Source organism: Telopea speciosissima, chromosome 6, assembly GCF_018873765.1.
Source record: "Telopea speciosissima isolate NSW1024214 ecotype Mountain lineage chromosome 6, Tspe_v1, whole genome shotgun sequence".
NCBI lineage: Eukaryota > Viridiplantae > Streptophyta > Magnoliopsida > Proteales > Proteaceae > Telopea > Telopea speciosissima.
Genome location: NC_057921.1, coordinates 45,428,773 through 45,456,416, shown reverse-complemented (window position 1 = coordinate 45,456,416; position 27,644 = coordinate 45,428,773). Strand labels below are relative to the sequence as shown.

Here is a 27,644-nt window from a genome sequence, read left to right as displayed (position 1 = left end):
GTTGCTGGTTTTCGTGTCCCAGTTGGTACCCGGGTTTTGACAAATCTTTGGAAAATTCGTCAAGATCCACGGGTATGGTCCGACCCATTGAAATTTCAACCCGAAAAGTTTCTTTCAAACCATCTAAATATCGATGTTCAAGGTCAACATTTTGAGCTCATTCCTTTTGGGTCTGGAAGAAGAATGTGCCCTGCGGTCTCTTTTGCTCTTCAAGTCTTGCACTTGACATTGGCTTATTTACTTCATGGGTTTGAGTTTGCAACTCCTCTAGATGAACCTATGGATATGACCCAGAGCGCAGGGTTTACTAACTGCAAGGCAGGTCCGCATGAAGTACTCGTCCGTCCTCGTCTTCCTTCTAAGCTTTATGAGATCTCTCAATAACTCCTAAAACCAAAAAAGATCATTTAGCTTATATCACTTTGCTTTTGTGGATTTTCCATATGTAACGAAAATATTAAGGCAATACTTGTCTACAAATCAACTTTTTTTTATAGTTACGTGCCAAGGAGAGTGAATTCATGACCTCTTAATTGTAAAGTGTTGATTTTTACCAACTAAGCTATTCCCTTAGAGTCAATAACCAACTTTGAAAAATATCCACTATCCCTCCCTTTTATTTGTGGACTCTCATTTGGATTTAAGTAACAACAATTCAATTCCCAACCAGATTATATATATATACTTGTTGGGTCGGGCTGGGCTCAACCCAAGGCCTAAACCCAGGCCCAACCTAACCCTAGATCGGGCCAAGGAAACTCAACAAGCTGAAAAGCCCAACCTAGGCCCTACTGGGCTCCGGCTCATGGGGCAAAACTTGAAACCGTAACCCTTACATATGATAGGAAACCAAATTCAAAATATAACCTATCTAAGGGATTCATTGTCTATCCAATGGTCATAATACCAAATCATCTTACCAACATGGAAGAAAAAACAAAAGACATATGGCCAGGAAAGGTTCAGACAACAATCGTGTAGGAATCCTTGTTGCCGCAAAACATGGGACCAGGTTGACGTGGAATTACGCTTGCTTGCGAATATAAAATAGGAAATACAAGAGAAGACCGGAGGTGGCTCTAAGGGACTCTCCAATGCCTAAGTCAGTTTCTCCAGCAATAGTGATAGGAACTAGTAGAGCAAGAGTGTGAAAGACTAGACAATAGTGAATTCGCATCATATCTGTGGAGCTTGCCACATATTTATACCTTGAGTGGGGTGGTCGTGAGAGTCCACTTTAGGTAAGCGTTCTTGAATGGAGGTTGATTCTCTATGGGAGAGAATAGAAGGCAGATCTTCAGTGGGAGTCTCCATGGTGGAGTGCCCCAGATTAGCCACCAAGTTAGTCTTCTAATTGAAAAGTGCTTAGCATGGAAGACTCTTAATATGGGGTGTGTTCTGGTTTTTTGGGAGTCTTTGGGATCCTTTGTGAAATACGAATCCTCTATGCCACGTGTCTGGCACACATTGGCGGGTAATATTTATGCGTATCGATCCTTTGTGTTTTTTTTTTCAGTATAGCGTAAAATCAACTTTTAACATTTTCAAATTTATATTTTCCTTTTTCTGGAGGAAATTCAAGAGAGTACTATATTGGAAAAGCAAAACTAAATACAGCCATATAGATCCAGGAAAGAGGTCCTCTAGCTTTTAATAAGTAAAGAGCTAATTATACAATAAACAAGTGTCCCAGCCAGAACAACTCAACAAACCACATAATATAGAAATATTATAGAGAAAACCCAATAGAACCACATAAAGCGTATTACATTTAAAATCAAGCCAATGAAGTAGGTAGTAATAATTAAACTTAATTGTTTGAACCAATAGGGACGCTTCGCAACACAACAGTCTCCACAGTCAAACCTGGTCCAAACCCTAACAGCACACCCCAATCAAAACCATCACCAGTTGTTGTTTTCCCTTCTTCCATAGATTTCTTCCTCATCTCATCCAAAATAAACAACACTGTAGGGCTAGACATATTACCAAACTCACTCAACACTTTCCTTGATGCCTTCAATTTCTCTTGCTTCAACCTAAGTGTATATTCAATCAAGTCTAAAATTGCTGGACCACCAGGGTGACTTACCCAAAAGATAGAATTCCAATCACTAATACCAATCTTGCTAAATGCTTCCACCAAACATTTCTCAAGATTTCCAGCAATAGTTTTCGTCACATCTCTAGACAAACTTATTGTAAGACCTGATTGGCGTAAATGACCTGCAACCATCTCTTCTGAGTCTGGAATAATTGTAGAACTTGTTGAGAAGAGTTGAAATAGTGGACGCTCAACAGACATGTCAGGATCAGCACCAACTATTAGAGCTGCAGAACCATCTGCAAAGATTGCTTGCCCTAATAGGCCATGCAAATCTGCAATATTTGGTCCAGTAAAGCCACTAACAGAATTTAATTCTGAGCAAACCACAAGGACACGAGCACCTTTATTGTTCTCAACAAGATCTTTAGCAACACGAAGCACAGTGCCACCGCCATAGCAACCTAGGTGATACATCATTACGCGACGGATAGTTGGGGAAAGGCCAAGAAGTCTAATGAGTTGAAAGTCCACACCAGGTGCATCGATACCAGAAATGGTAGTGAATACAATGTGGGTAATCTTTGATTTGGGTTGGCCCCATTCGTTAATGGCTTTGGTTGCAGCTTCCATGGCTAACTTAGGTACTTCAGCCACCATAATATCTTGCCTTGCGTCTAGGGTTGCAGCAGTGGGGTTGCATAGTTGGGGATTTGCTTCTAACTTTTCTTCTGTCAAGAAGGTATGGCGTTTTGTAATAGAAGATTTTTCACCTGTTTTAATAATGTCAAAAAGCTTATCAGAATCTCACATTTGGAATCTAATACAGTATCAAATTTGGTTAAAAATCAATCCATGGAGAAGATCTTACTTCTAAACACATTAAATTTCTTAATTTAGTGTTGAACATCTCTTTTGTTGATTTGTACAACCATGCAGAACTAGCAACCCTACCCCAATACCCAAAAAAAAAATTTCTTTTTTGGCTCAACTTGAAAATCCATGGGTGAGTCACCTGAGTTGAGGAAAAAAAAAAAGAACATGACCTGATCAGGGGTCATGAAGATTCATCCAAGTTTAAGAAATGACCAAACTAGGTCCAACTTAGTCCAAGTTTTTACAGGCTTGGTGCTTTTGCGCGTGTCATGTGAAACTCAGAGTCTTTTTGTGTGTGTGTGTGTGTGTGTGTGTGTTAGGCCATATACTATTCATAGATCATAAGTTTTGTCTACAATTAAACAAAACCCTAGAAATTTTGTTTGTTGTCTTCAATATTAGCCCTTTTTTTTTCTCACTTGTGAAGCAACCAGAGCCTCAGTCCCTTCTCACTCAGAGAATGAGAAGAAGAAAAATATTAAAAATTAAAAGAAAAAAAAAATGATTCTCCCTGACCAAGTTTGACTCAGCTGACTCACCAGGTTTTCGACTAGGTTTTGCAAAGGGTGAGTCGAGTTGAAAACCTAATTTTCCAACTATGACTTCATATAGCTAAGAAAATTTACTATAACCTTTGCTTGTTTTCTTCCTGATATTTTCTTGACCATAATGCTGGTTACACACACACACATGGAGAGAGAGAGAGAGAGAGAGAGTCCATGCATGATTAGCTGGCACCAAGTCCTATGGGGCATTGCTGAGTCTAAGACAGATATAACTTTCAGGCTCATGTTAGTGTTAGAAGTGGTAGTACTACTTACAAATTCTCTTGAACTTCTCCTTCAACTCAACCATGTGCTCACTCTTTGTGGTTCTGAAGAAGAAGTCTGGGAAGTCAGTCTGGTACACGACATGTGGTGGATTGGCTGTGCCGATGGCCAGCACTGTGGCTGGACCTAGGGCACGCTGTGCTTGGTAGATGTCTCCAACTGATCCCATTTTCCTTTACTGTGACTCCACCACAAAGCTCTGAAAAAACAGAAAAGAAGAACGTAGATGGAAGAGAAAGCTTGAGCAAATTAAAGCGACGATGATGAATGTGCATAGCCAATGTTTCGGTATTTATAGTGTGAAACAAAGGATAGTGGATCAATTCGACTCCTTTACTTCTGTCTGCCCCTATTGTCGTGCACGCCCCACACACAAGCAAGGCGGAATAGGCAGAATGTACCGTATCTCATTAAGAGAATGTAACAACTAATCATTTGCTTAATATATCATTTAGCCGTGCAACTCGAGGCAAATGATGGATTATAAATAAATAATTTTCATTTGGTTAGTTGTCCATCCAAAAATTTTAATTTCAAGAAAAAATCTCTTAGATTTTATCCCCACTTGACGGTTGACAGGGCTTCCAATGCCCAGGTCCCTATAACGTGTTGGGACAGGTTGGTGAGGAAATTGTAAAGTAATTTTTTTGTTTTTTTTTTAAAGAAATTGTAAAGCCATTTTTTGTCGAGATAGCAAAATCCAAACTTAATATGTCAACAGGGATAAAGTCAACAAAAATATGGCAAAAGGATTCTTAGACGACAAAATTTTAGTATGAAAAATGTCTTTGTATATATGTGGTATAGACAAGCTTCTCTTGGTGGTTTACTTAGTTCTAATGTGTAGTAAGATGATATGGTAATTTTAACTGTTTGATTGATATGAATTGATTTGAATTGATCGGATCAGGTTAGGTATGATTTTATAAAACTCCAGTCCAACCCTAAGTTTCTTTAGTTCAACCCAAGACCAGTCTAATCCTAGGTTGGATGAGATATCGCAATGTTATCCAGTCCAACTTCAACAAATTTGGAGCCTATAAGCTGAGATTTTTCACAAGACTCTGATACCATTTGTTAGGAATTGAATATAACTTATCATTTTCGTTTAAAATGAATTATTCACCCCATTATTCATAATTCCCAACTCATGTATAAGTTTGAACCCCAAATAAAATTTGTCAAATGGTTTAAAAGAAGTTTAGAAGATACAAGAGAAGTCAGCATTGATCTGTTCTCACAAGAAACCAAACAACAAAAAAAACCCAACAAAGATAACAAGTAGTTGATAAAATAATATAAAGAATAAAAAAAAGGGTCAATCAACTTAAGTTGATCCATTCTTATCTTATCAAAAACTTAAGTTGATCCATTAATTATTAATCATGCAACCCATGCGAGGGGGCCACTGTGTATCTTAATTCGCCAATCATTCGTATGAGGAAGCTACAACATTCTTTAAACATTTATCATCTGGGTTGTTAATTTCGTTACAAACAAGGTGAAGAGGGTCAGAACCAAATAAAAATAGGGTCGATTTATTTTATTATTATTTGGAAAGGCATTCTCCTTTCGTGAGCATATCGCTTGTGTCAACACTGGGCCAAATGAAAATGCACGGAAGCATATGTCTGAGTAGTATTTTCACCATTTATGGGGGGCGGGACGATCATTCTATCCCTTCTATGCCTGAACGCAAGGTCCACATTCTTACAGCAGGGTTATTACTATTATTTTTTTGGATGAATAAAATTATTGTTATTATTTTTCTTATTAAAAAATGAATTTACTTAGATTCTTATTTGATCATAAAAAAAGTCAAGAATATTCTTATTCAAATGTTTCAGATTTTTTATTGGTCGAATTTTCACATGTACAATCGCTTGGGTTTATCTAATAGGGTGTGAAGGATTAAAGTCAAACTCAACTCAAATTGCATTTTTCTATATATTTGATGTAAACGTCGTATCAAAATTCGATATTACCGATGTACCAATGTATGTAACTGTTAATACTACCTGTCTATACACGATAATAATAATAATAATAATACTAATAATAATAATAATAATCATGATACAGGAAAGGGAAGGGAAAGGGGTGGATCTCTAACCCTAAAAAGACACTATTGAAAAAGGTTACAGAACTTTCCCAATGTAGTTATAAACACATAAAAAATTACACAGCAAAGGTTTAATGGTCCCTTGCTCATGTGGTCCTCTCTCTCTCTCTCTTTCTTTTGCCAGAAAAAAATCCTCTTCAATTCTTTAATCGAGCAATTCCTGGCAATACCATCTTTTTTGTGCGACATGTGACGTTAAAAGATCCTGTGGTAGAGATTGAATTGCTCCATTTCATGAAGCCTGACCCAATTTGGCAATCGGATCATCTCAACCCGACTAGGATATAAACCCAAAACAGAGACTAAAAACACACAGAGGGGGAAACGCCAGACCTTTCTGCGTTTCATCTTCTTCTCTTTTTCCCACTATTGGAGAGCTGCAGAGGTTACACCAGACCTACTTTCAAATCGATCGTGCAGAGGGTACACTTGATCTTCATTCTTACTGTCGGTATGAACCCTAACTGGTTCTCCCTGTCTGCGTTTTTTTTATTTTTTTTTGTTGGATCAGATTGGGTAAGAAGAGAACTGATCCAATTAAAAAATTACTGACTGGGAAACAAACCAATCATAAGATCAGAAGGAAACCCAGTAAAATAATCGAAACAAGAAGATAGTTGAAGTACATGCCTTCATTTTCAGGGTTTTTCTAACTTTCAAACCAGCACAAGAGGAGAAGAAGATCGAAGGTTCCCTTGCAGCAGATCTTTGGTCTGAATCCCAAAAACTACCCTTTTGTTTTTATCTTTTAATATATGATCTAGCCCGTTTTAGATTTTAGGGACGTGAGGAAGTTTTTTGAGTCCTTTATTTTTTATGGGTAGCGCATCATTGGGATCTTTTTCTCTTGATGGGTATTCTCTATTCTGAGTTTTCGACGAGGTTTGCATTCTTTAGCTATTGTTGGTTTCCTGTTCACTCTCTTCTCTCTCTGTCTTCACCGTCTTACTTTTCTCATTTTATTTTATTTTTTGGTTAGATTCGATGATTCTGATTAGATGGGTTTTTCTCATTTTGCATTTCATGTAGTCGTTTGTTGATGGTTTTAAAACAGATTGAGCTACTGTTTTTAGTTTTGGGTGTTTGAATGGAACCTGTTCTCCGTTTTCAATGAGACCATGATTTCTGTTCTCTGCGTTTTTTTCTCTGATTTGGGTTTACTTGCAAAGGAAACCAGACCTGGTTTCAGACCTTGAAACTCTCCAATGGTGGGAAGGAGGGAAGGAGATGAACCTGGAGAGAGAGAGAGAGAGAGAAAAAGTCGCGTTTTGAAAGCATTTTTGCGTTTTTTTTTTTTTTTGGGTTTTTGTCAAATGCCCTCCTGAAAATGTCTATTTGTTCAAATGCCCCCTTATAACTTTTCTAATTGTAAACTTCTCCTTATTTTAAATAAATTGTAGCATTTTGGTCCTGTTCGTTAACTTAGAACGTTAGACTTTAGTTTTAGGGACTGTAATGACCAAAATACCCTTGTGATAAAAACCAACCAAAATTAAAAAGTAGGATTTTTGTCAAATGCCCCCCTGAAAATTCCCATTTGTCCAAAAGCCCCCTTACAACTTTTCTAATTGTAAACTCTCCCTTATTTTAAATAAATTATAGTATTTTGGTCCTGTCCGTTAATTTAGGACATTAGACATTAGTTTTAAGTAGGGCTATAAATGGATAACCGAAAATCCGAATTCAATCTGCATCCGTATCCTTTTAGGGGCATCCGTATTCGATTAGAGATATCCGAAAAAAAATCCGAATACTCCGATAAAAATCCGAATCCGAATACTTAATTATAAAAAATTAAGTAAATAACAATCTTGAGGGTTTTTGAAGATTCAACAGATTCTAGAATATGAGAAAAAGAGAATCATGATCTAAAACAATGGATTGAGAGTGAATTGTATCCATTAGGGGGAGGAAGGTTCGGGTTAAACAAGGCAGAGGTGTAAACGGATGGTCGAAAATCCGAATTCGATCCGCATCCGAATCCATCCGAATCCGTTTAGAGGTATCCGTATTTGACTAGGAAATATCCGAATCCGATTACATCCAATCCATATCTGAGCCGAATCTGATCCGTTTACATGCCTAGTTTTAGGGACTGTAATGATCAAAATACCCTTGTGACAAAAACCAACCAAAATTAAAAAGTGAAGTGACCAAATTGCCCTCATCTTCCCCAAATGGTTTAGGGAGAATGTTCTTTGAAAGAGATTGAAAGAGATTGCTAGACTTCTTCTATAAAACGATTGAACATCCACTGTTTTTCTTGATTTTACAATAAAAAAGAAAAGGAAAGAGGGTTGGTGAGGTTGAACTATTGAAGACGGGAGTTCTAAAAATCCCAAATAAAAAAAACTCCATTCTACTGGAGTTGAGCATACCAGATCCCCTGGATCTTCACGTCTGTGGGAGTCTTTGCAAAAGATGGTTTTTTTGGATAGATCTAGGGTTTTTTCAATTTTTAGTTTCAAATCCTAAACCATTTGGGGAAGATGAGGGCAATTTGGTCACTTTACTTTTTAATTTTGGTTGGTTTTTGTCATAAGGGCATTTTGGTCATTATAATCCCTAAAACTAACGTCTATCATCCTAAGTTAACGGACAGGACGAAAATGCTACAATTTGTTTAAAATAAGGGGGAGTTTACAGTTAGAAAAGTTGTAAGGGGGCATTTGGACAAATGGGCATTTTCAGGGGGCATTTGACAAAACCTTACTTTTTAATTTTGGTTGGTTTTTATGACAAGGGCATTTTGGTCATTACAGTCCCTAAAACTAACGTCTAACGTCCTAAGTTAACGGACAGGACCAAAATGCTACAATTTGTTTAAAATAAGGGGGATTTTACAATTAAAAAAGTTGTAAGGCGGCATTTGGACAAATGGGTATTTTCAAGGGGGCAATTGACAAAAACCCTTCTTTTTTTTTTCCTCTGTTTTGGGTTTATATCCTAATCGGGTTGAGATGATTCAATTGCCAAATCAGGTTGGGCTTCATGAAATGGAGCAATTCAATCTCCACCACAGGTTCTTTTAATGCCATTGTTGCACAAGAAAGGTGGTATTGCCAGGAATTGCCAGATTAAAGTATTGGAGAGTATCCCTCTTTCCCCCTTCCCGCCTACCATTATTATTATTTTTTTTTGATGAAAAGAAAAAAACACAGTACAGCTAAAAACCTTGCGTAGCTAAGTACCCTGCACTTAAGTTGCTAGGTTACAAACTATATCCAAACAAACAGGATTCTTAAAGTTACTAAAAACTATGTCTGACACACGATTACTGATATACATAAGGTCCTGGATATATAACCATGGCCAAGGAGTGTTAGTAGGGGATGGAAGAACAGTAACTATCTGTGAGTTAGAGCACCAAATCTCTTTGATATGTAAGTCTAAAGACATTGCATGGTCGAGACCCACCTTGATAATGTACAATTCCGGATCCTAAGCCTTTGAAGTCGAAATCTGTCCTACACCAAAAAACAAAAGCCTTTTGAAATCCATCAAAAACAAATATGCCTAACCTGCCAGTCTTATCCCTGGGGTCTGGATTCCTGCACACAATAAGATGGGATATTCATATTTAGGAACGGGTATCCAAGAACGTCCAGTATAAAAATAACAATAATCCTTGGGTACAGAATTGGGTAAAGAGGGAAGGGGTTGTAAATTTAGATCTAACAGCCAGCGTGAGACTCGGCGCAAAACCCCCAATGCATGCGGTTTTTCAGATTTGAATTAGATTTTATTCTGAGCATTCCAAATATAGTAACATGTAATAATAAACACCTCAACAAACCAAGAAATGGATACTTTATCTAGTTGTTTGGAAGAAAAAAACCGAACACAGGAATCACTTATGGAGTCATAAACCAAAAATTTAGTGCGTAAACCCAGAGGGCCAGCCACCTAGATGTGTTTGACCCAGTCGCAAGATAGGAAGAGATGCCAGTAAGATTCGATGCAATTTCCACAGAATACACAAGTGGGATCGAGCTGTGCCCATTTGGAAAGAGAAGCCTTGACTAGAAGTCCTGCATGTATCACACGCCAGAAGAACATCTTAAATTTAGGATGAATTTTGAGCTTCCAAAAGAAATTCCACCAAGAGGTGTAAAAATTATTGTTGGAACTTGGAGAAATGAACAGAAATTTAGTAGCAGTTTATGTGTTAAAGATGCCATTTTTATGAAAAATGCACCACCATTTGTCATCAGAAGTACGTAAATTTACATTAAAAATCAAGGGGTGCATATGAGCAGGCAGCAAGGACCGGAGATCATCAGATGAGTTTCTCTCCTCTCCCACAATCTGAGAGACCGTGGTATCATCTCTTCTCCCCCTTCCCTCCTTTAAGTTCTGGCCATTGTGGCCCTGTACTATCTTCTCCTCCTCCCCTCCTTCAAGTTGTAGCCCTTGTGGCACTTTACTATCTTTCTTTATTCCTCTCCTCTTTTTATTTGTAGTGAATGTGTTACTTTTCTGTATTTCCTTTACTTGATTAAAAATATATATAAAAACCAAAGGAAACTTTTGTAATCATTACCCAACATGATTATATAAATTACTTATATCTTATCATATTTAGTAATGATACTTTTTATATGTAATTTTTATTTTTTCAAATTTCAAGGGATTTAGATGCAACGTAAAGTGAAATTTAATTATCAAACATGAAAATGATTTAGAGTTAGTGAGATGAAAACCTAATAACCATGCAGGAATAACGATTACAAAAGTTTTTTTATTAGATTTGAAAATTTTCATTTTCCTTCCCTTTAATTTTCCTTGCAACCAAACGAAGCCAAACTGACGGAGAACCTAATAAACCATCAAATGTAGCTAGTTGATACCATTGGAAATGCGATTGGAGTGCACGCCTCATTAATGAAGATATACAGACTGTGGATAGAATGTGATTCCCAAACAGTTGTGAGCTGTGTTATCTGAGAAAAAATTACTATGGTGTTTTAAACCAAAAAAATGGCAGTTTTACAAGCAGTATTTGGGTGGAATCTCATGGACTATCTCCCATGTTTTTCGTGAAGCAAATTTTGTGGCTGACTAGCTGTCAAAGCATGCGGCATCTACAAGATCATCCACAGTATGAGAGAATGCCCCCTCTTTTGTTCTTGATAATTATACTAGTTGGGATTCACAAATGAGACCTAGATATAGAATATCATAAGTTTTTTTTTTATGTTGTTTTGATTGAATCATTGGCATGTTGATGGCAATTCTGAAGATGGGGCAGTGGCTTAATAGATTTTTATTGTGTTATATCATTTTTTTTTTTTTTAAATATATTCCCTTGCTGATTTCTAGCAAAAAAATATATATGTATACCATTGGGAATAAGCATAAGTGGGGAGAATTAAAACAAAAAATCTAAACTATTACAAGACTCCTCATAGTATAGCGCATCAATCGAATCCATCCAACAGTTTTTTTTTAATAATTTTGATAACATGATTTTCCTTGACAACAAACACTATATATGGAACCTATGGTGGAAAACCTAGTCTTGCCACTTGACAAGCTAGATGGAGCTCACATTTGTGTAAACGTAGATTCCAAATATATGCCGCTGGGGATGGGGTGGGGTGATCGTGCGGCAATCGAACGGGAAGCTTCAGGTCGACCCTATTATAGATTCTAGCCAGTTTCTGGTTAGAATGAGTTCTTTCCTCGTTTCTGGTAGCCAGTTTGTACCACAAGGATGCGAATGGCCAGATTTGGCTTTTGTTTATCTCTCCTCTCCCTCTTGATGTAACTTTCTCATACTTTTTCTAATATATACATTGCTGATCTTTATCTAAAAAAGGGGTGATCGTGCGGGGAAGAAGAGGGGGCGGGGCCATTGGACGACTGAGGAAGAGGAGAGGATGCGGCAGGGTGTGGAGTAGAGGTGGTGGTGGGCTCACAGGGAAGACGAGGATATTAGGTGATATTTGCACACAAGGTTGAGTCGGGGGCAGGGAGAATGGTGGTGTGGGATTGCAGGGGAGGGAGGAAGTGAGTGATCAGATCGAGTTGGAGACGGAGGTGGTGGTGGGGGTTGTGCAAAGGGGGTTGGGGCAGAGGGTGAGGAGAAGGTGGAGGTAGAGGATGAGATGGAGGGGTAAAATTGGAAATATGTTTGATTTGTAAACAAAAATAGATCATAAAGTACTTCAAATGTCACTTTTGAAACTTGAGGTACCCCAAGTATCCTTTTCTTAAACACTGCATACCTCGAGTGTAATATTTATGCATATCGATCCTTTTTTTTCAATATTATATAAAATCATCTTCTAACATTTTCAAATATATATTTTCTTTTATTTAGGAAATTCAAGGGAGTACAATATTGAAAAAGCAAAACTAAATATGGCCATAGAGATTCAAGAAAGAGATCCTCTAGCTTTTAATAAGTAAAGAGAAAATACAATAAAACCAAAACACCATATCAGCACATAAACAGGTGTCCCAGCAAGAACAAGGCAATGAAGTGGATAATAATTCAACTGTAACCATAAACCAAGGACTTGTTCCTGTTGCTCAATTATGACTTGTGTGAGAGAGAATTTCTTTGGATAATAATATATTCCATCTTGTTATAAGAAATCATTTAATTAATGTTTGAACCAATAGGGACACTTCGCAACACAACAGTCTCCACAGTCAAACCTGGTCCAAACCCTAACAGCACACCCCAATCAAAACCATCACCAGTTGTTGTTTTCCCTTCTTCCATAGATTTCTTCCTCATCTCATCTAAAATGAACAACACTGTAGGGCTAGACATATTACCAAACTCATTCAACACTTTCCTTGATGCCTTCAATTTCTCTTGCTTCAACCTAAGTGTATATTCAATCAAGTCTAGAATTGCTGGACCACCAGGGTGAGTTACCCAAAAGATAGAATTCCAATCACTAACACCAATCTTGCTAAATGCTTCCACCAAACATTTCTCAAGATTTGCAGCAATAGTTTTCGCCACATCTCTAGACAAATTTATTGCCAGACCTGATTGACGTAAATGAGCTGTAACCATCTCTTCTGAGTCTGGAAGAATAGTAGAACTTGTTGAGAAGAGTTGGAACAGTGGACGCTCAACAGACATGTCAGGATCAGCACCAACTATTAAAGCTGCAGAACCATCTCCAAAGATTGCTTGCCCTAATAGACCATGCAAATCTGCAATATTTGGTCCAGTAAAGCCACTAATAGAATTTAATTCTGAGCAAACCACAAGGACACGAGCACCTTTATTGTTCTCAGCAAGATCTTTCGCAACACGAAGCACAGAGCCACCACCATAGCAACCTAAGTGATACATCATTACGCGACGGATAGTTGGGGAAAGGCCAAGAAGTTTGATGAGTTGAAAGTCCACACCAGGTGCATCAACACCAGAAATGGTAGTGAATACAATGTGTGTAATCTTTGATATGGGTTGGCCCCATTCGTTAATGGCTTTGGCTGCAGCTTCCATGGCTAACTTGGGTACTTCAGCCACCATAATATCTTGCCTTGCATCTAGGCTTGCAGCAGTGGGGTTGCATAGTTGGGGATTTGCTTCTAGCTTTTCTTCTGTTAAGAAGGTGTGGCGTTTTGTAATACAAGATTTTTCACCTGTTTCAATAATGTCAAAAAGCGTATCAGAATCTCACATTTGGAATTTAATATAGTACCACCTTTTGTTAAAAACCAATCCTCTTACTTCTAAACACTTTAAATTTCTTAATTTAGTGGTGAACATCTCTTTTGTTGATTTGTACAACCATGCACAACTAACAACCCTACCCTCATGGGTGAGTCACCTGAGTCGAGTAAAAAAAAAAAATGACCTGATCAGGGTCATGAAGACTCATCCAGGTTTAAGAAATGACCAAACTAGGTTCAACTCAGTCAAAGTTTTTACGGGCTTGGTGTTTTGGCAAGTGGCAAGTGTGATGTGAAACTCAGAGAGTCTTGAATTTTTTTTTTTTTTTTTTTTTTTTGTTTTTTTTGGTTAGGCCATACACTATTCATAATAGATCGTAAGTTTTGTCGACAATTAAACAAAAGGCTAGACATTTTGTTTGTTGTCTTCAATATTAACCCCTTTTTTTTCTCACCTGGAATGAAATCATAACCTCAATCCCTTTTCACTCAGAGAATGAGAAGAAGAAAGATATTAAAAATTAGAGAAAAAAAAAAATGATTCTTCTTGACCAAGTTTGACTCAGTCGACTCACCAGGTTTTCGACTAGGGTTTTGCAAAGGGTGAGTCGAGTCGAAAACCTGGTAGAAAGAGAGAGAGAGAGAGAGAGAGAATCCATGCATGATCATCTGGCACCAAGTCCTATGGGGCATTGGTGAGTCTAAGACAGATATAAATTTCAGGCTTATGTTAGTGTTAGAAGTGGTAGTACTACTTACAAATTCTCTTGAACTTCTCATTCAACTCGACCTTGTGCTCACTCTTTGTGGTTCTGAAGTAGTAGTCTGGGAAGCCAGTCTGGTAAATGACATGTGATGGATTGGCTGTGCCGATGGCCAGCACTGTGGCTGGTCCCTTGGCACGCTGTGCTTGGTAGATGTCTCCAACCGATCCCATTTTCCTTTACTGTGACTCGACCACAAGGCTCTGAAAAAACCTGAAAAGAAGAATGTAGATAGAAGAGAAAGCTTGAGCAAAAGAGACGATGATGAATGAGCATAGCCAATACTGCTTCGGTATTTATAGTGTGAAACGAAGGATGGTGGATATATAGAAGGATTAGCAGATACAAACGTATCTCATTAACAGAATGTAACAACTAATTATTTGCTTAATTTATGATTTAGACGTGCAACTCTAGGCACATGATGGATTATAAACAAATAATTTCCATTTTGTTAGCTGTCAATCCAAAAAAAAATTAATCTCAAGAAAGGATCTCTTAGATTTTAGGACGCAGATCCTCTATGGTGAGTTGCCCGTAGCGATCTGAGTGATCTAAACACTGAGTCACGTGTATTGACAATTGACTGTCTTATCCCTATCCGAGCACTTTGTCCAAGTGGAAGGAAGGCGATCATTGTCTGCGCCTCAGTTTCTGGGCCACTAAGGCCACTATGGGCAGCGCGCCATAGTGGATCTGAATTGTAGATTTTATCCCCACTTGACGGTTGACGGGGCTTCCAATGCCCAGTTCCCTGTAACGTGTTGGGACAGATTGGTGAGGAAACTGTAAAGTAATTTTTTGTTTATTTAAAGAAATTGTAAAGTTATCTTATGTCGAGATAGCAAAACCCAAATTTAATATGTCAACAGGGATAAAGTCAACAAAAATATGGCAAAAGGATTCTTAGACAGCAAAATCTAATATAAAAATTGTATTTGTGTACAGGTAGGATAGACAAGCTTCTCTTGGTGGTTTACTTAGTTCTAATGTGTAGTTGGAAGATGTGGTAATTTTAACTGATGGATTATCAGGTATATATTGTCCATGTTTAATGTGCACTGTCTTGGTAGTCATAGATGTTCAAAATTTTATTTCATCACTTGATCATTTCGATTCGACTAGGTTGAAGTGGAAACTTAACCTTGATCTTCCAATCAACAAATTTGGGGCCTATGTAAAAATACCACATGGTTCATGGATCAACTCGATAAGCTTCTCTAGGTGTACTACACGAAAAACCTTTGCCCATAGTACTAGGGGGGGGGGGGGGTTGCAATCATGTCAAGTTGGGTCTGATTTTATAAAACTCTAGTCCAACTCTGAGTCTGTTTGCAGCCAGAACCCGTCGGTTCAGGTCAGGCCAGGCCAGGTGGGTCAAGGCTGGACTGCCAGGACATGTGTCGTGAGCCAAGGGGGAAGTGTGGAACGTGACTGCGCCCCATCGGCTAAGGGCCAGGCCACGTGTCGTAGGCGTAGGGGGTATTGAGCGAGGAACCGTGTCGCCCAAAAGCCGTGAAGGACTGCAGCAGGGGCGGACCCCATGACTGCCTTGGCGGTTGGAGGCAAGATAGGCTTGGTGGGGGTGCATGGCAGGACTTGATTGGAGCTGAGAAGAATGGACCGAAAAGAGTGGCTCTGGTGGGAGTAACTGAGCGAACTAATAACAGGGAATGCGTATCTTATATAAGGAAGGCGACCGATCTGAAAAGGACACACAAACACACCTGACAAGACCAGCATTCATTTTTTATCTTCTTTACATTACTGATTTTTGTCTTTTACTTCGTTCTTTGTTGTTTTTGTCATTATTTGGGCTGAAGGAATGTACGGTCACATGCTTGGAGTGACGAGGGTGCATGCACAAGGCTCACATCCATATCTAGTATGATTGATTAGTATATTCATTGTTTCAGTTTCATTATTGTTTGTGTCCCAGATCTCTCTTCCCTTCATAGATCGATAGCATTTCAGGCTGTGATTCACGGTTGTTGGCTTAACCCAAAAGACCTTAGAGCTACTCAGGCAAGAGGGAGACCGACTTGCCTGGTTAGAAGTCAAATTAGGCTGTTTTTTGGCCTCATTTGATCCTACACAAAGGTTCTGGCACGCCCGCACTGTTTTGCACCACGTGTGTATCCCCGTGTGTGAGTGTTTGGGATTTTTGTCACCAACACATTTTGGCACGTCCGGTGGGACCCTCATAAGCCAACGACTGCTATGGTCAAACAAAAGAAGGGGCCTGGACATCCTCGTATTCAGACGAAAACCATGGTAGATGAAGAAATGGAAAACCCCACGGTGGTTGAAATTGCAGAGCAAGCCGAGGACGAATCATGAGATTCACACGGTAGTAATGCTAGGCATGACTTAGCGCATCAGCTGGCAGTTAGGGTGCATGATACTGTAGACCCCCTCGCGGGTAGTATACAGCAGCTGGTGGACGTCTTCAGACCCATTTTCGATGACTTATGACACATGATGGTTGAGGTCGATAAGTCTGTGGCCAGCCAGCAGAATAAGTTTGAGGAGTTCCGTGAAACCCTCGTTGCCTTAAGGCAGCAGGCCACATTAGGGGCAAGACCGAACACAACAGTTGCACCACCTGATGGAATTACCGCGGTAGCTGAGGGTAGAGGACCCGAGTTAGGTCGAATAAGCTTGCCCGCACAGGCCGCATATGGTGGTAGCTCGAGCCAGAACCCTGTTATTGGGGACCGGCCTAGGATTAGTCTGCCGTCAACGACCTTTGTCAACCCCCTATATCAGGCTACCTCGCCCGGCGCCGTTAACCCCATAGGGAGTTACGTGGTCAATGGCCCTCCCACGGGCATCCTCGGGGGCACCAGTCATGCGACCACCTTAGGGGCAGGTAACGTGCCCATAGCAGCTATCCCTGTGGGAATGCAGTGGCCAACTATCGTAAGCACTGCCCAGGCAGGGGGCACCAGGCCTGGCCCAGGTTCCAATAACAAGGCTGCCACAGGGGCAAACGTTGTCCCCTTAGGAGGATACCCCCCTCCAGGGCGAAGAAGTACGGGTGCCGGCATCCCATGGTATAGAACCACAGGGGTAAGCATCGGGGAAAACATCCCCGGATTAGAACAAAGATCGGAGATGTTCCCAAACGTTCAGCCTAGCCCGACCTATCACGCTAGCCCATGGCCGCCCGACGCGGTAGGGCATCCTGCTGTACAAGGGGCACCAGTGCTAATCTATCGAGGAGAGCTGACTAGGATCATCCAAGACAGCATTAATCCTTTTTACAGGACGACTCCACGTCCTGGTTATAGGAAGCCCTACCCTAAATATTTCGCTGCGGTAGACCTTGGAAGAAACCCCAAAATCCCAGAATTCACTAAGTTCTCGGGTGAAGACAAGTTGTCCACCATTGAGCATATAGCCCGCTTTACAATATAGTGCGGCAACCTGGGCGGGGTGGAAGCTACCAAACTCAGGCTATTTCCCAACTCTGTAATAGGGTCGGCCTTCACCTGGTACTTCAACTTGCCCGCTAATTTGGTCCAGAGTTGGTAAGAAATGGAGGAACTCTTTCACACTCAATTCTATCGCACTGAGTCAGAGGTCACCATAGGGGATTTGGCCAAAATGACCAAAGAGCCGGGTGAAGCTGTCGAAGGGTTCATTACCCGATTCAAGACGGCCAAGTATAAATGCCCAACCACTCTGCCCGAGGCCGAATACACGAGGATGGCCTTGGGAGGGCTCAGTTTTGAGCTTCGAAAGAGGTTCGATGGCCAGTACTTTGCTGACCTTGGATAACTGGTGCTGCAGGTTGCGCCCTACGAGCAACTCCTAAAAGAGGAAGGCCAGCGAAAATCAGCCTCTATTGCGACACATTACAAGGATACTGTCGGTCATGCTTTCCCATTGCTGGGAAATAGCGACAAGAAGCAAATTGATTACGTAGAGTTTGAGGTGGATGCTGCTGAAATAGCAGAAGGGAAGCCCTATGTGTGTAAGGCCTTAACCAGGTCGAATGACCAGGCCGAGCAGTACAAGACAGCGCCTCGAAGGACCTTCGACTCGAAGGTGACATACTCCTTTGACATTTCGAAGGCCGAATTGATTTTCATTCAGTTGCTCAAGGACAAGCAGATCAAGTTGCCACTAGGGCACCAGATACCACCCAGTCACGAATTAAAAGATCAGAAGTATTGTAAATGGCACAATACTCGTACCCATACTACTACTAACTGTGTGGTTTTACGGAATGCCTTGCATAAAGCAATTACAGGTGGACGTCTCTAGTTCCTAGGGAAGGAAAAGGGAGTTATGATGGTCGATGAAGACCCCTTTCTAGTTAACATGGTCAGCGCTGACTTTTTGAAGTTGGTCGAACCAAGGGGGGATTCAACGCCAGCCTGGAACTTCGGGCAGGCAAGTGACTCACCCAGGCCAAATCTGCGAGTACGACCGCAGGGATCTCAGCTAAACCCGTGGGCAACTCCTTTCCAAAGTCAGGCCAGTAGCGATAGTACAGTGAATGATATGGAGGTAACAACAGGCGGGACGACGCAGGGATTCTTGACCCCACCTGAACAGCCTAGTGCACCTATTATGGGTCGATCTAATAACGCACCCGCTCGGGCTGAAGAGCGGATCGTGGCTCCAAAACGGCGAAGGCGTAGCAAGCAACCCATTGTGAACACCCGCTATGAGTTCAATCCCCCAGAAGAATTAAGGGGATGGGAAGAACATGGAATCGATACACCCAGGCTGAGTGAAGCACCGAGGCTCCATCGGAATGTTTGTCCCAGTTGCAATTAGCCAATTAAGGGACATCGGAAGGGGACCCCAGTGCAGTCAAGCAAGACGTTGTCTGATCAGAGCAAACGGCCTACCCTGGGAGCCAAGGAGGAGATAAGCCCGGCACCCATACAAGGCATGAGGCCGATTTCCTATCAGGCAACTCATACCTCCAGGCCGTCGGCCAAAGATCGGCTCGAAAGGGTCTTAGTACGAAGGCGCTTGACATACGAACAGTACGGGCTAGACTACTTTTGAACAGAGCGCTCTGGATGGGAGGCCCCTCAGCATCATGAAGGGTACGGGCCGAGGATGGTCATCCCTAGGGCGGATGGAGAAGAGTGGAAGGTTACAAGACACCCAAAGTTCCCAGCCAGCCTTGACCCGGTCCACATGACCAGATCATAGAAAAGAAGGCGGCAGAGGAAGATGGAGGCCCAAAGGAGCAATCAGCAGGCCCATACCAACAAGGGCCGCGGGAATGCAGTCCCCTAGAATCAAGATGGGAGAGGTGTGAGCTTTGGGGAACATAGCCAGACAGTCAATGAGCCTTCAGGGGCTAAAGGCCCAAGTACTGCTGTTGGGGAGAAGGAGTTTTGTAGCCAGATGTATCGAACTACAAGACCGAAGACAGTAGCCCAAATGTTTTCGATGACATAGTGACAAGCGCTAGCCCAAGGGTTGATAGTGCAGACACCAGTGGCCCTATCTACTAGTCGGACATCGACTTCGATGGTTTGGTCGAAATGATGTTCGGTACAGTACCAGCCTAGGTACAGATTTTGATGGTGGACCTCTTGCCAAGGACGTTCTAGTACTAGCCTGGCCAGGCAATGGAATTGGAAGGGGACGTGGACGAAGGGGACTCACCCCTGGAGTCCTAGGGATAAAATTGGTACCCGCTAAAGAGCAGGCTGAGAAGAGGGCGGATCGCGATGAACCAGACCAGCAAGACCTAAAGGACAATGTTAGGACAGTCAACACCAGGGAGACTGAGTACACTTTTGACACCCCGATACCACGAGGAAAGGGTGGCTGATATATTTGAGGAACCAACCCGGGAAATGACTCTACATTTAAAGCCATTATACATCCAGTCTCACATGGATGGCAAACCTGTGGCCATGGTTCTTATCGACAATGTCGCAGCAGTGAACATCTTACCATCAAGAATGCTGAAGCATCTCGGCAAAGATGAGACCGACCTATTACCCGCTGACGTCTCGGTCACAAACTTTTTGGGTGGATCGACTAAGCCTAGGGGTGCTCCCGATTGATCTGAAGGTCGAAAACTAGACGTCCTTGACAGCTTTCTTCGTCATGGATGCCATGGCCAACTAATATGCCCTTTTAGGGCGAGACTGGATTCATGCAAACTCCTGCGTCCCTTTGTCCCTTCACCAGCTCCTAGTGCTTTGACGCAAAGGAGGAAAGATTGAGCTAGTGACGGGCGACAACAGGCTGTTCATGGTCGTCGCTAGCCATGCGGAGGCCACCTTATATGACAGATGCATAGGCCCTATCCAGTTCATTGGGGCAGATGAGAACGGGAAGCCTACATCCTTGGTTACCTCATCCTTGGTCTTGGAGGAAGTGTTCCAACTGAAGGAACCACGGACAGGGGCTCTGTCGAATCTCGGGGAGCGGCGGAGGAAGAGTGACCACGATGATTTATGAAGACAAACCAGATGGCTATGACAGATATAATGCGCCGGCTGACAGTTGCAAGCCTGGAGTAAAGAATCTCTCACGAAGCGGGTGTGGTGGCCGAGGTTTCGGCCAAAGAGCAGGCGATGATCGGTCTCAAAGTCAGGTTGCAGGACCTGCCACCCGCACTGCCAAAAATGGAGGAAACACTGGCAGAGGTCCAGGATCTATTGGTTGAGGTAGATTTAGGAACGACAGAAGACCACCGGCCTATCTATGTTAGTGGTTTACTCCTGCCCGACTTAAGGGAGGAAATTATAAGTTTATTAAAAGATTTTAAGGATTGCTTTGCTTGGGATTATTCTGAGATGCCTAGTCTAGACCAAAGTTTGGTTGAATATCGGTTGCCCATTAAGGAAAATTGTAGACTGGTAAAACAACTGCCCAGACGAATGGCGCCTGACGTCGTTCTAAAAATTAAGGACGAAATTGAACGGTTGCTTAAGGCAGGTTTCATTAGGACCGCCAGATATGTAGAATGGGTGTCGAACATAGTTTCGATCATGAAGAAGAATGGGAAACTAAGAGTGTGTATTGACTTCAGAGACTTAAACAAGGCTACTCCTAAGGATAAGAACCCGATGCCGGTGGCCGATATGCTGGTTGATGCAACCGCAAAGAATCGTATCATGTCTTTTATGGATGGTCATGCTGGGTATAATCAGATCTTTATTGCAGAAGAGGATGTTCCAAAGACAGCCTTCCGTTGCCCAGGAGCACTAGGGAGGTATGAGTGGCTGATCATGTCGTTCGGGCTGAAGAACGCCGGTGCCACCCTTCAGAGAGGGATGAATACGATATTCCATGACATGATTGGTACCTTCGTAGAAGTCTACATCGACGACGTGGTGGTCAAGTCAAAGCACGAGCATGAACATCTTGATCACTTGAGAAGGGTGTTCTCCAGGATGAGAACCCACGGTCTGAAGATGAACCCATTAAAGTGTGCCTTTGGAGTGCCGACCAACAACTTCCTCGGATTCTTGGATCTCAGAAGGGGATAGAGGTAGACAAAAATAAGGCCAAGGCCATCTAGGAGGCGAGGCCGCCTTCGAATATAAAGGAGCTACAAAAGTTTTTGGGGTAGGTGAATTTCCTCCGGCGCTTCATTTCCAACTCTGCGGGCCGGACGAAGGTTTTCTCCCCATTGCTGAAGCTAAAACCGGCGAAGTCTTTAGGTGGGATGGTGCTCACCAGGAAGCGTTTGACCAGATAAAAGCTTACCTAACTAGGCCTCTGGCCCTAATGCCTCCAAGGAAAGGGGTTCCTCTAAAGTTGTACATGTCTATGGCGGAAGGCTCAATAGGAAGCCTGCTTGCGCAGGATAATGAGACCAGAAAAGAACAGGCTGTGTTCTCCGGGCCTTAACGGAGGTGCAAGGTACTAAAACTCGGGTCTCAGTACCAACTTGGCTCTTGGAATTACCAAAAAGAGTCAAGATCTCACCGAGTTGGTGCCCTTTTTTTTTTCCAATTTGAAGCCTTAACTTTAGGTCAACCCGAGATCTGGACCCAAGATCCGAGATCTCGCCGAGATATGTCGAGTTTTGTCGAGTTAGGTAAGGTATTTAAGTGGTAGGTGGGTTAAAATAATGGGTCAAAACAGAGATCCAAACTAAGATCTCGTCGAGATATTACACTTTTGAGACTCGCAGGCAGTCTCATTGATGAGCACATTTATGTGTGAAATCTTAGGGCATAAAGCATACATTTTACCACATTAGACAGAGTTACTCGGTGCTTTCTTGTGCTTTTCAGGTTTTAGGTGAATTCTTTTGAAAATGGAGGAGATGATGCTAAGAAAATGTTTTTATGCTATTTAGAGGTGTTAATGGCATGGATGCGTAGCCCATCGAGTCAGCTTCTTAATGGTTCAAACGGCACTTGATTCCGAGTTGAAACGAAGAAGTTACGGCCGTTTCCGTAACGAAGCGTGAAAATGGTCTACAGCGGTTTATTTGTAATTATTGACAGTCGTCCGGGGACAAAGTGAAGCAAAAGTTCGGATTCCAGGGGCCTTAATGAAATAACCAGAAGTTATATTTTTTGTACCCGAAAGATTCCATTTGGAGGGCTTTGGACAGTCCAACTTCAACTTGAGATATCTTGGGCTCCCCAACTCCAAATTGGACGAAATTTGGGTCTATTTTGGGTGATTTTTCGCAAGGAACACAATGATGAGGCCTATATAAGCACCCCATGCTCCACGTTTTCTGAAGGACAGAATGGGTATTTTATTTATTCTTGAAGGAATCCTAGTCATCACCCTTACTCTCTCTCTCCACCAACTTCTCAAGGGCACTTCTGAAATTCTACTTGGGATAGATTTATTTTGAAAGATATTCTCTCACCTATGGAAAGTTGAAAAGTCAAAGATGCTTTGATTTTATTGTTTGGAGAAGATATCTACAAAAGAAAAGGAAGCACTTGTTAGAATTGGAAGTTTACTTTTCTGAAATAGAAGGTCATGTAAACAATCTTCTCTTCTTCTTCTTTCTATTTTTTCTTTTTCTTAGGATTCAAGGCATTGTAAAAGAGGAAGGAGAAGAGAATATTCTCTTTTCTTAGGGAATATTTCTCCTACACTTCCCTCTTCTCTCTTCTCCTCTCTTCCCCCTATAAATACCCCTTGCCCTTTGGGTTGTAATAAGTTAGTTTTTTAGTTCAGTTTTTAGTTAGTTTTTAGTTCAATTTTAATTCAGTTTTTTAGTGTAATTTTTACTTCATTCACTTAGTGAAATTTTCTCTTCTTTTCTTATTTTTGGCTTAAGTTCTTAGTTTTGATTTCAAGTTCTTAATTTTGATTTCATAAGTCTAGTTTAATGGTTGTAATAGTTTTAGTTTAAAGCTTCCTAGTCTAAGTTCCTATGTTGATGACAAGACATGGAGATTTAGAAGAGGAAGCCATGGTGAGTTTATTTAAGTATTCAAGCACATCAAGGTATCTCATTCTCTAAACCCTTAATCTCATTCTCCCTCTCCTCTATCTCTCTCTATCTTCTTCTTCTTCTCCCTCTATTTCTTTTATTTTTTTTTATATGGTTGTGGTTTGTGGATGCACTTTTATTTCCTTATTCCTTTTTATGTGGTTATTATGTGTGGCTGTATTTTTATTCCTTTCAATTTGCTTTAGTCTGATAGGTTAGATGCTCATGTGTTAGGACGCCAATTTAATCCCTTAATTTTGTTAGATGCTTATGAGTTAGGATGCATTAATTTTCATTAATTTAATTAGTTTAATTTAACACTTTAATTTGGTTCACTTTGCATTACTTTTAAGTTAGTTAAATAGAGTGGCGTATATCTCCTCGTGTTCGACCCGTAGCTACGATTGACCCGTACGCTTGCGGTATTATTTTAACTCAAACACTCATCTTGGCTTTTCTAAAAATCAAGAAACTCGGCGAGATCTCGAACTATGGGAGGTGGAACGAAAATACACTACCATCGAGAAACTCTGCTTGGCGTTGTTTTTCTCCTGCAGCAAGCTTAGGTACTATCTCTTGCAGGCTATGGTGAATGTGGTCTGCCAGACCGATGTCATCAAATACATGCTCATGCGCCCTATTACTAGGGGAAGGATTGGAAAGTGGACTCTCGCCCTGACCGAGTTCGCTCTCCAGTATGTTTCCAAGAAAGCAGTCAAGGGACAGACGTTAGCAGATTTTCTCACGGATCACCCTCCTATTGTGGCAAAAGGAGGTATGGTGGAAGTACCCCTCGTCGGCCTGACACCTTGGAAGCTCTTCTTCGATGGGTCCAAGATGGAGCAGGCCACCGGGGCAGGAGTTGTGCTACGGTCACCAGAAGGAACGAAGACTCAAGTGGCCTTTCAACTCGATTTCCCTTGTTCTAACAACCAGGCCGAGTACGAGGCCCTCATACTTGGGATGGGCCTACTTCTCGGCCTTAAGGCCGACACTGTGGAGATCATTGGAGACTCACAGTTGGTAATTAAGCAGCTGGACGGAGAGTATCAGTGTGAGAGCGAACATTTGGTGGAATATTATGCGCAGGCCAAGAAGCTAATCGAGGGATTCCAGGACATGGCTGTTCGCCACATCCCACGGTCGAGGAATCAGGTTGCAAACGATCTGTCTCAGGTAGCGTCCAGCATCGGGCTACCAGAAGGCAGTTTGGAAAGGACCATCGTCATCAAGAGGCAGACACGGTCTTCTATCCTAGAGGACAGTCAGTTGGAGGTCAATCACGTCAAGGACACGCAGCCTGATTGGCGAATGCCAATCACCCAGTATTTGAGCAGCCCTAGACCAGAGTTTGAAAGAAGGATCAGGAACAAAGCCACAGGATACATGCTGATTGGAGGAGACCTCTATAAAAAGGGGAAAGGTGGCTTATTTCTCAAATGCGTCAGCCTGAATGAAGCATCTTTGATCATGGCCGAAGTGCATGAGGGCATATGTGGAGCGCACCAGACCGGTCCTAAGATGAGATGGTTGATCCGGCGCCATGGGTATTATTGGCCAACGGTGGCAGTGGATTATGTGAGACATGCCAAGGGATGTTGGGCATGCTAGACCCATGGTCCGGTATAGCGATTGTTGGCGGTAGAGTTTAACCCGGTAATCAAGCCATGGCAGTTCAGGGGATGGGCTATGGACCTTATAGGGAAGATTACTCTCCCAGCTACGCGGGGACATTGTTTCATCATCGTGGCTATCGAGTATTTCACCAAGTAGGTTGAAGTTGTGCCAATGAAGGGAGTCAATCAGACGGACATCATCCAGGTCCTCAAGAGCCATATCATCCATAGATTTGGGCTCCCAGAAACGATCACTTGTGACAATGGGAGCATTTTCACCGCGGACGAAGTCGTTGCATTTGCAGTTGAGCTGGGAATAACATTCACCCACTCTACCCCATACTATGCGCAAGGCAATGGACAGGCCGAGGTCAATAGTAAGATTCTGAAGGGGTGCTTGGCTAAGGTGGTGGACGACAACCCACGAAGGTGGGCAGATATGCTCTCTGAAGTCCTTTGGGCATTTAGGACGTCACAGCAAACCAGCACGGCCACTACGCCCTTTGCTTTGACGTACGACCATGACACAGTGCTTCCAATTGAGATTAGTGTGAAGTCAGCACGAGTGGGGTACCAGCAGGGACTTATGCCAATGACCTACAGCGAGGCAATGTTGGCCGAGCTTGATGACTTGGATTAGGAACGACTGGCCGCATTGGATAGGATGCAGGTTCAGAAGAAGAGGGTTGCGGCGGTCTACAACAAAAGAATCAACCTGAAGCACTTCTAGGAAGGGGAAATCGTGTTAAAGGCTGTGCTCCCAATTGGGGCAAGGGATCCCAGGATGGCCAAGTGGTCCCCGACATGGGAAGGACCATGTACGGTCTGCCAGGTACTATAAGGTGGGGCCTATAAGCTGCAAGGCCTGGAGGGAAACATCTAGATGAGGCCTATCAATGGTAAGTTCCTTAAAACTTTTCTTCCCATGATCTGGGATCTGGGGTGAACAATGGGATGTCAAAGCAGGGATGGAGTGCCCCGAGGTAAGGCCAAGGGGTAAAAAGAAGGAAGTGTAAGTTCTATTCACAAAGGCAAAGAAGCACGGCCCAAGTGGGTCGAAACAGTACAAAGGGAAACAGAAGACAAGCGAAGTAATGTTCGAGTGTCCTTCTCAGGCCATTATAGAGGGGGAGGGAAGGCACGCAGGCCTACTTAAAAAAGTCTTGGGGGGTGGATCCTTGGATCTCACTCTATTTTTTCTCCATCACTAGCAGGCGCTCATTGGCTATGACCAGGTTGACTTCATGGCTCGACCTCAATGGCCTTTGTTGCTTGGCTTGGGCCTTGACGGAGGCCGCTTCTGTTGACACGGTTTGGGAACCAAGTAGTCTCCCCTGAACTTGCTGATCCAGAGTGGCCCTATCAGACTGAAGTTTCGCAAGTTGGGCTTCCAAGCCTTAGATGTCTTAGTCCATGCGGGCTAGTTTGTCTTGCCCTACTTTTACTTCATCCAGAACTGCCTTGAGGTCATCTCGCATCTTCCGTACCTTCTCGTCCAGGGCATCACCTTATTTGAGGGCGGCTTTCAGAGCTTGGACATTCTTGAGACAAGGAGGGCCGAGGTACTTACGTCAAACATGAAAGCCAAGACGTTGTCCAACCATTCTTTGACCGTGGTAGGGAGGTCTGGCAGGGACAGCAGTGTCTGAAGTGCTTCGGCAATGGTTGTTAGGTTCCCAACACCCACGGCCTCGTGAAAAGGGGATTGCAGGAAGGAGTGCAGGAGCATTTTTGCTTCGATCACCTGGACAGGAACGGACACGGATCCGAAGCCTGAGGGGTCACTGGCATCTTTCTCATCATCAAAGGAACTTAGATCAGCTAGGAGTGCTTCCAAGCTGACAACCTGAAGAGAAAAGGAAAAAATGTCAGCATTGATAGTACGAGGAAGACAGCAATCGGTCTAGGGCACACATACCGTTGGAGCCGCCACAGGGGCTACTTGGCCCGATAAGGAGGGGTGATCTCGCTCATGGATAGGGGTCCTAGACCCGTGAGGCTCGGCCACCTCATGGCCACCGAGTACGTCGGCGCCAGGTTCTTCTTCTTTGGTCTCGCTTTCGGGGGAGCCATTAGAGGATTTGAACACTAAGGAACTAGTGAGTACAACTTGGGTGGGCTTAGTAGAGATGGCCTATTTCAGATGCATGCTGGACCGAGTGCGGTCCTTCAGAAGCACCGAATGAGAGGTGGCCAAAGGGGATGCTGTAGGGGCATGAGGCCTGGTGGTTGCAGTCTAGTCTTTTTGAAATACATCTGGGAGAGAGGCCTGGCGCTAAGCGACCTTTGAAGGGCTGACACTTTTGACCTTGTTGCTTATTTGGGGAGGCTCTTCCTTGGAC

General features: G+C 42.5%; 4 protein-coding genes across 4 annotated transcripts; 2 read left to right on the top strand and 2 right to left on the bottom strand.

The window, feature by feature from the left end:
• Nucleotides 1-376: 376 nt before the first annotated feature.
• LOC122666284 (chalcone synthase 2-like) lies at nt 377-14,456 on the bottom strand. The gene is made up of 4 exons (XM_043862468.1): nt 14,279-14,456; nt 12,497-13,489; nt 9,088-9,090; nt 377-387 (listed from the first exon to the last, which is right to left on the bottom strand). Coding segments are annotated over exons 1-4 (1,176 nt in total). The 3' UTR covers nt 377-385.
• On the bottom strand, nt 1,811-3,919 carry LOC122666285 (chalcone synthase 2-like). The gene is made up of 2 exons (XM_043862469.1): nt 3,742-3,919; nt 1,811-2,817 (listed from the first exon to the last, which is right to left on the bottom strand). The coding sequence occupies exons 1-2, from the start codon at nt 3,917-3,919 to the stop codon at nt 1,811-1,813; spliced, it is 1,185 nt and encodes a 394-aa protein (XP_043718404.1).
• Nucleotides 14,457-24,271: 9,815 nt separating the features above from the next.
• LOC122665814 lies at nt 24,272-25,297 on the top strand. The gene has a single exon (XM_043861949.1). It carries the CDS (start codon nt 24,272-24,274, stop codon nt 25,295-25,297), a length of 1,026 nt encoding a protein of 341 aa, XP_043717884.1.
• Nucleotides 25,298-25,474: 177 nt separating this feature from the next.
• On the top strand, nt 25,475-25,942 carry LOC122665813. The gene has a single exon (XM_043861948.1). The coding sequence runs from the start codon at nt 25,475-25,477 to the stop codon at nt 25,940-25,942; it is 468 nt and encodes a 155-aa protein (XP_043717883.1).
• The last annotated feature ends 1,702 nt before the right edge of the window (nt 25,943-27,644 follow it).

Coding starts and splice junctions, on each gene's coding strand:
- LOC122665813 (XM_043861948.1), top strand. CDS start 25,475: ATGAAGGGAGTCAATCAGACGGACATCATCCAGGTCCTCAAGAGCCAT.
- LOC122666284 (XM_043862468.1), bottom strand. CDS start 14,456: ATGGGATCGGTTGGAGACATCTACCAAGCACAGCGTGCCAAGGGACCA. Junction 13,490..14,278: donor TGAGAAGTTCAAGAGAATTT/GTAAGTAGTACT, acceptor TTATTGAAACAG/GTGAAAAATCTTGTATTACA.
- LOC122665814 (XM_043861949.1), top strand. CDS start 24,272: ATGGTGAATGTGGTCTGCCAGACCGATGTCATCAAATACATGCTCATG.
- LOC122666285 (XM_043862469.1), bottom strand. CDS start 3,919: ATGGGATCAGTTGGAGACATCTACCAAGCACAGCGTGCCCTAGGTCCA. Junction 2,818..3,741: donor GGAGAAGTTCAAGAGAATTT/GTAAGTAGTACT, acceptor TTATTAAAACAG/GTGAAAAATCTTCTATTACA.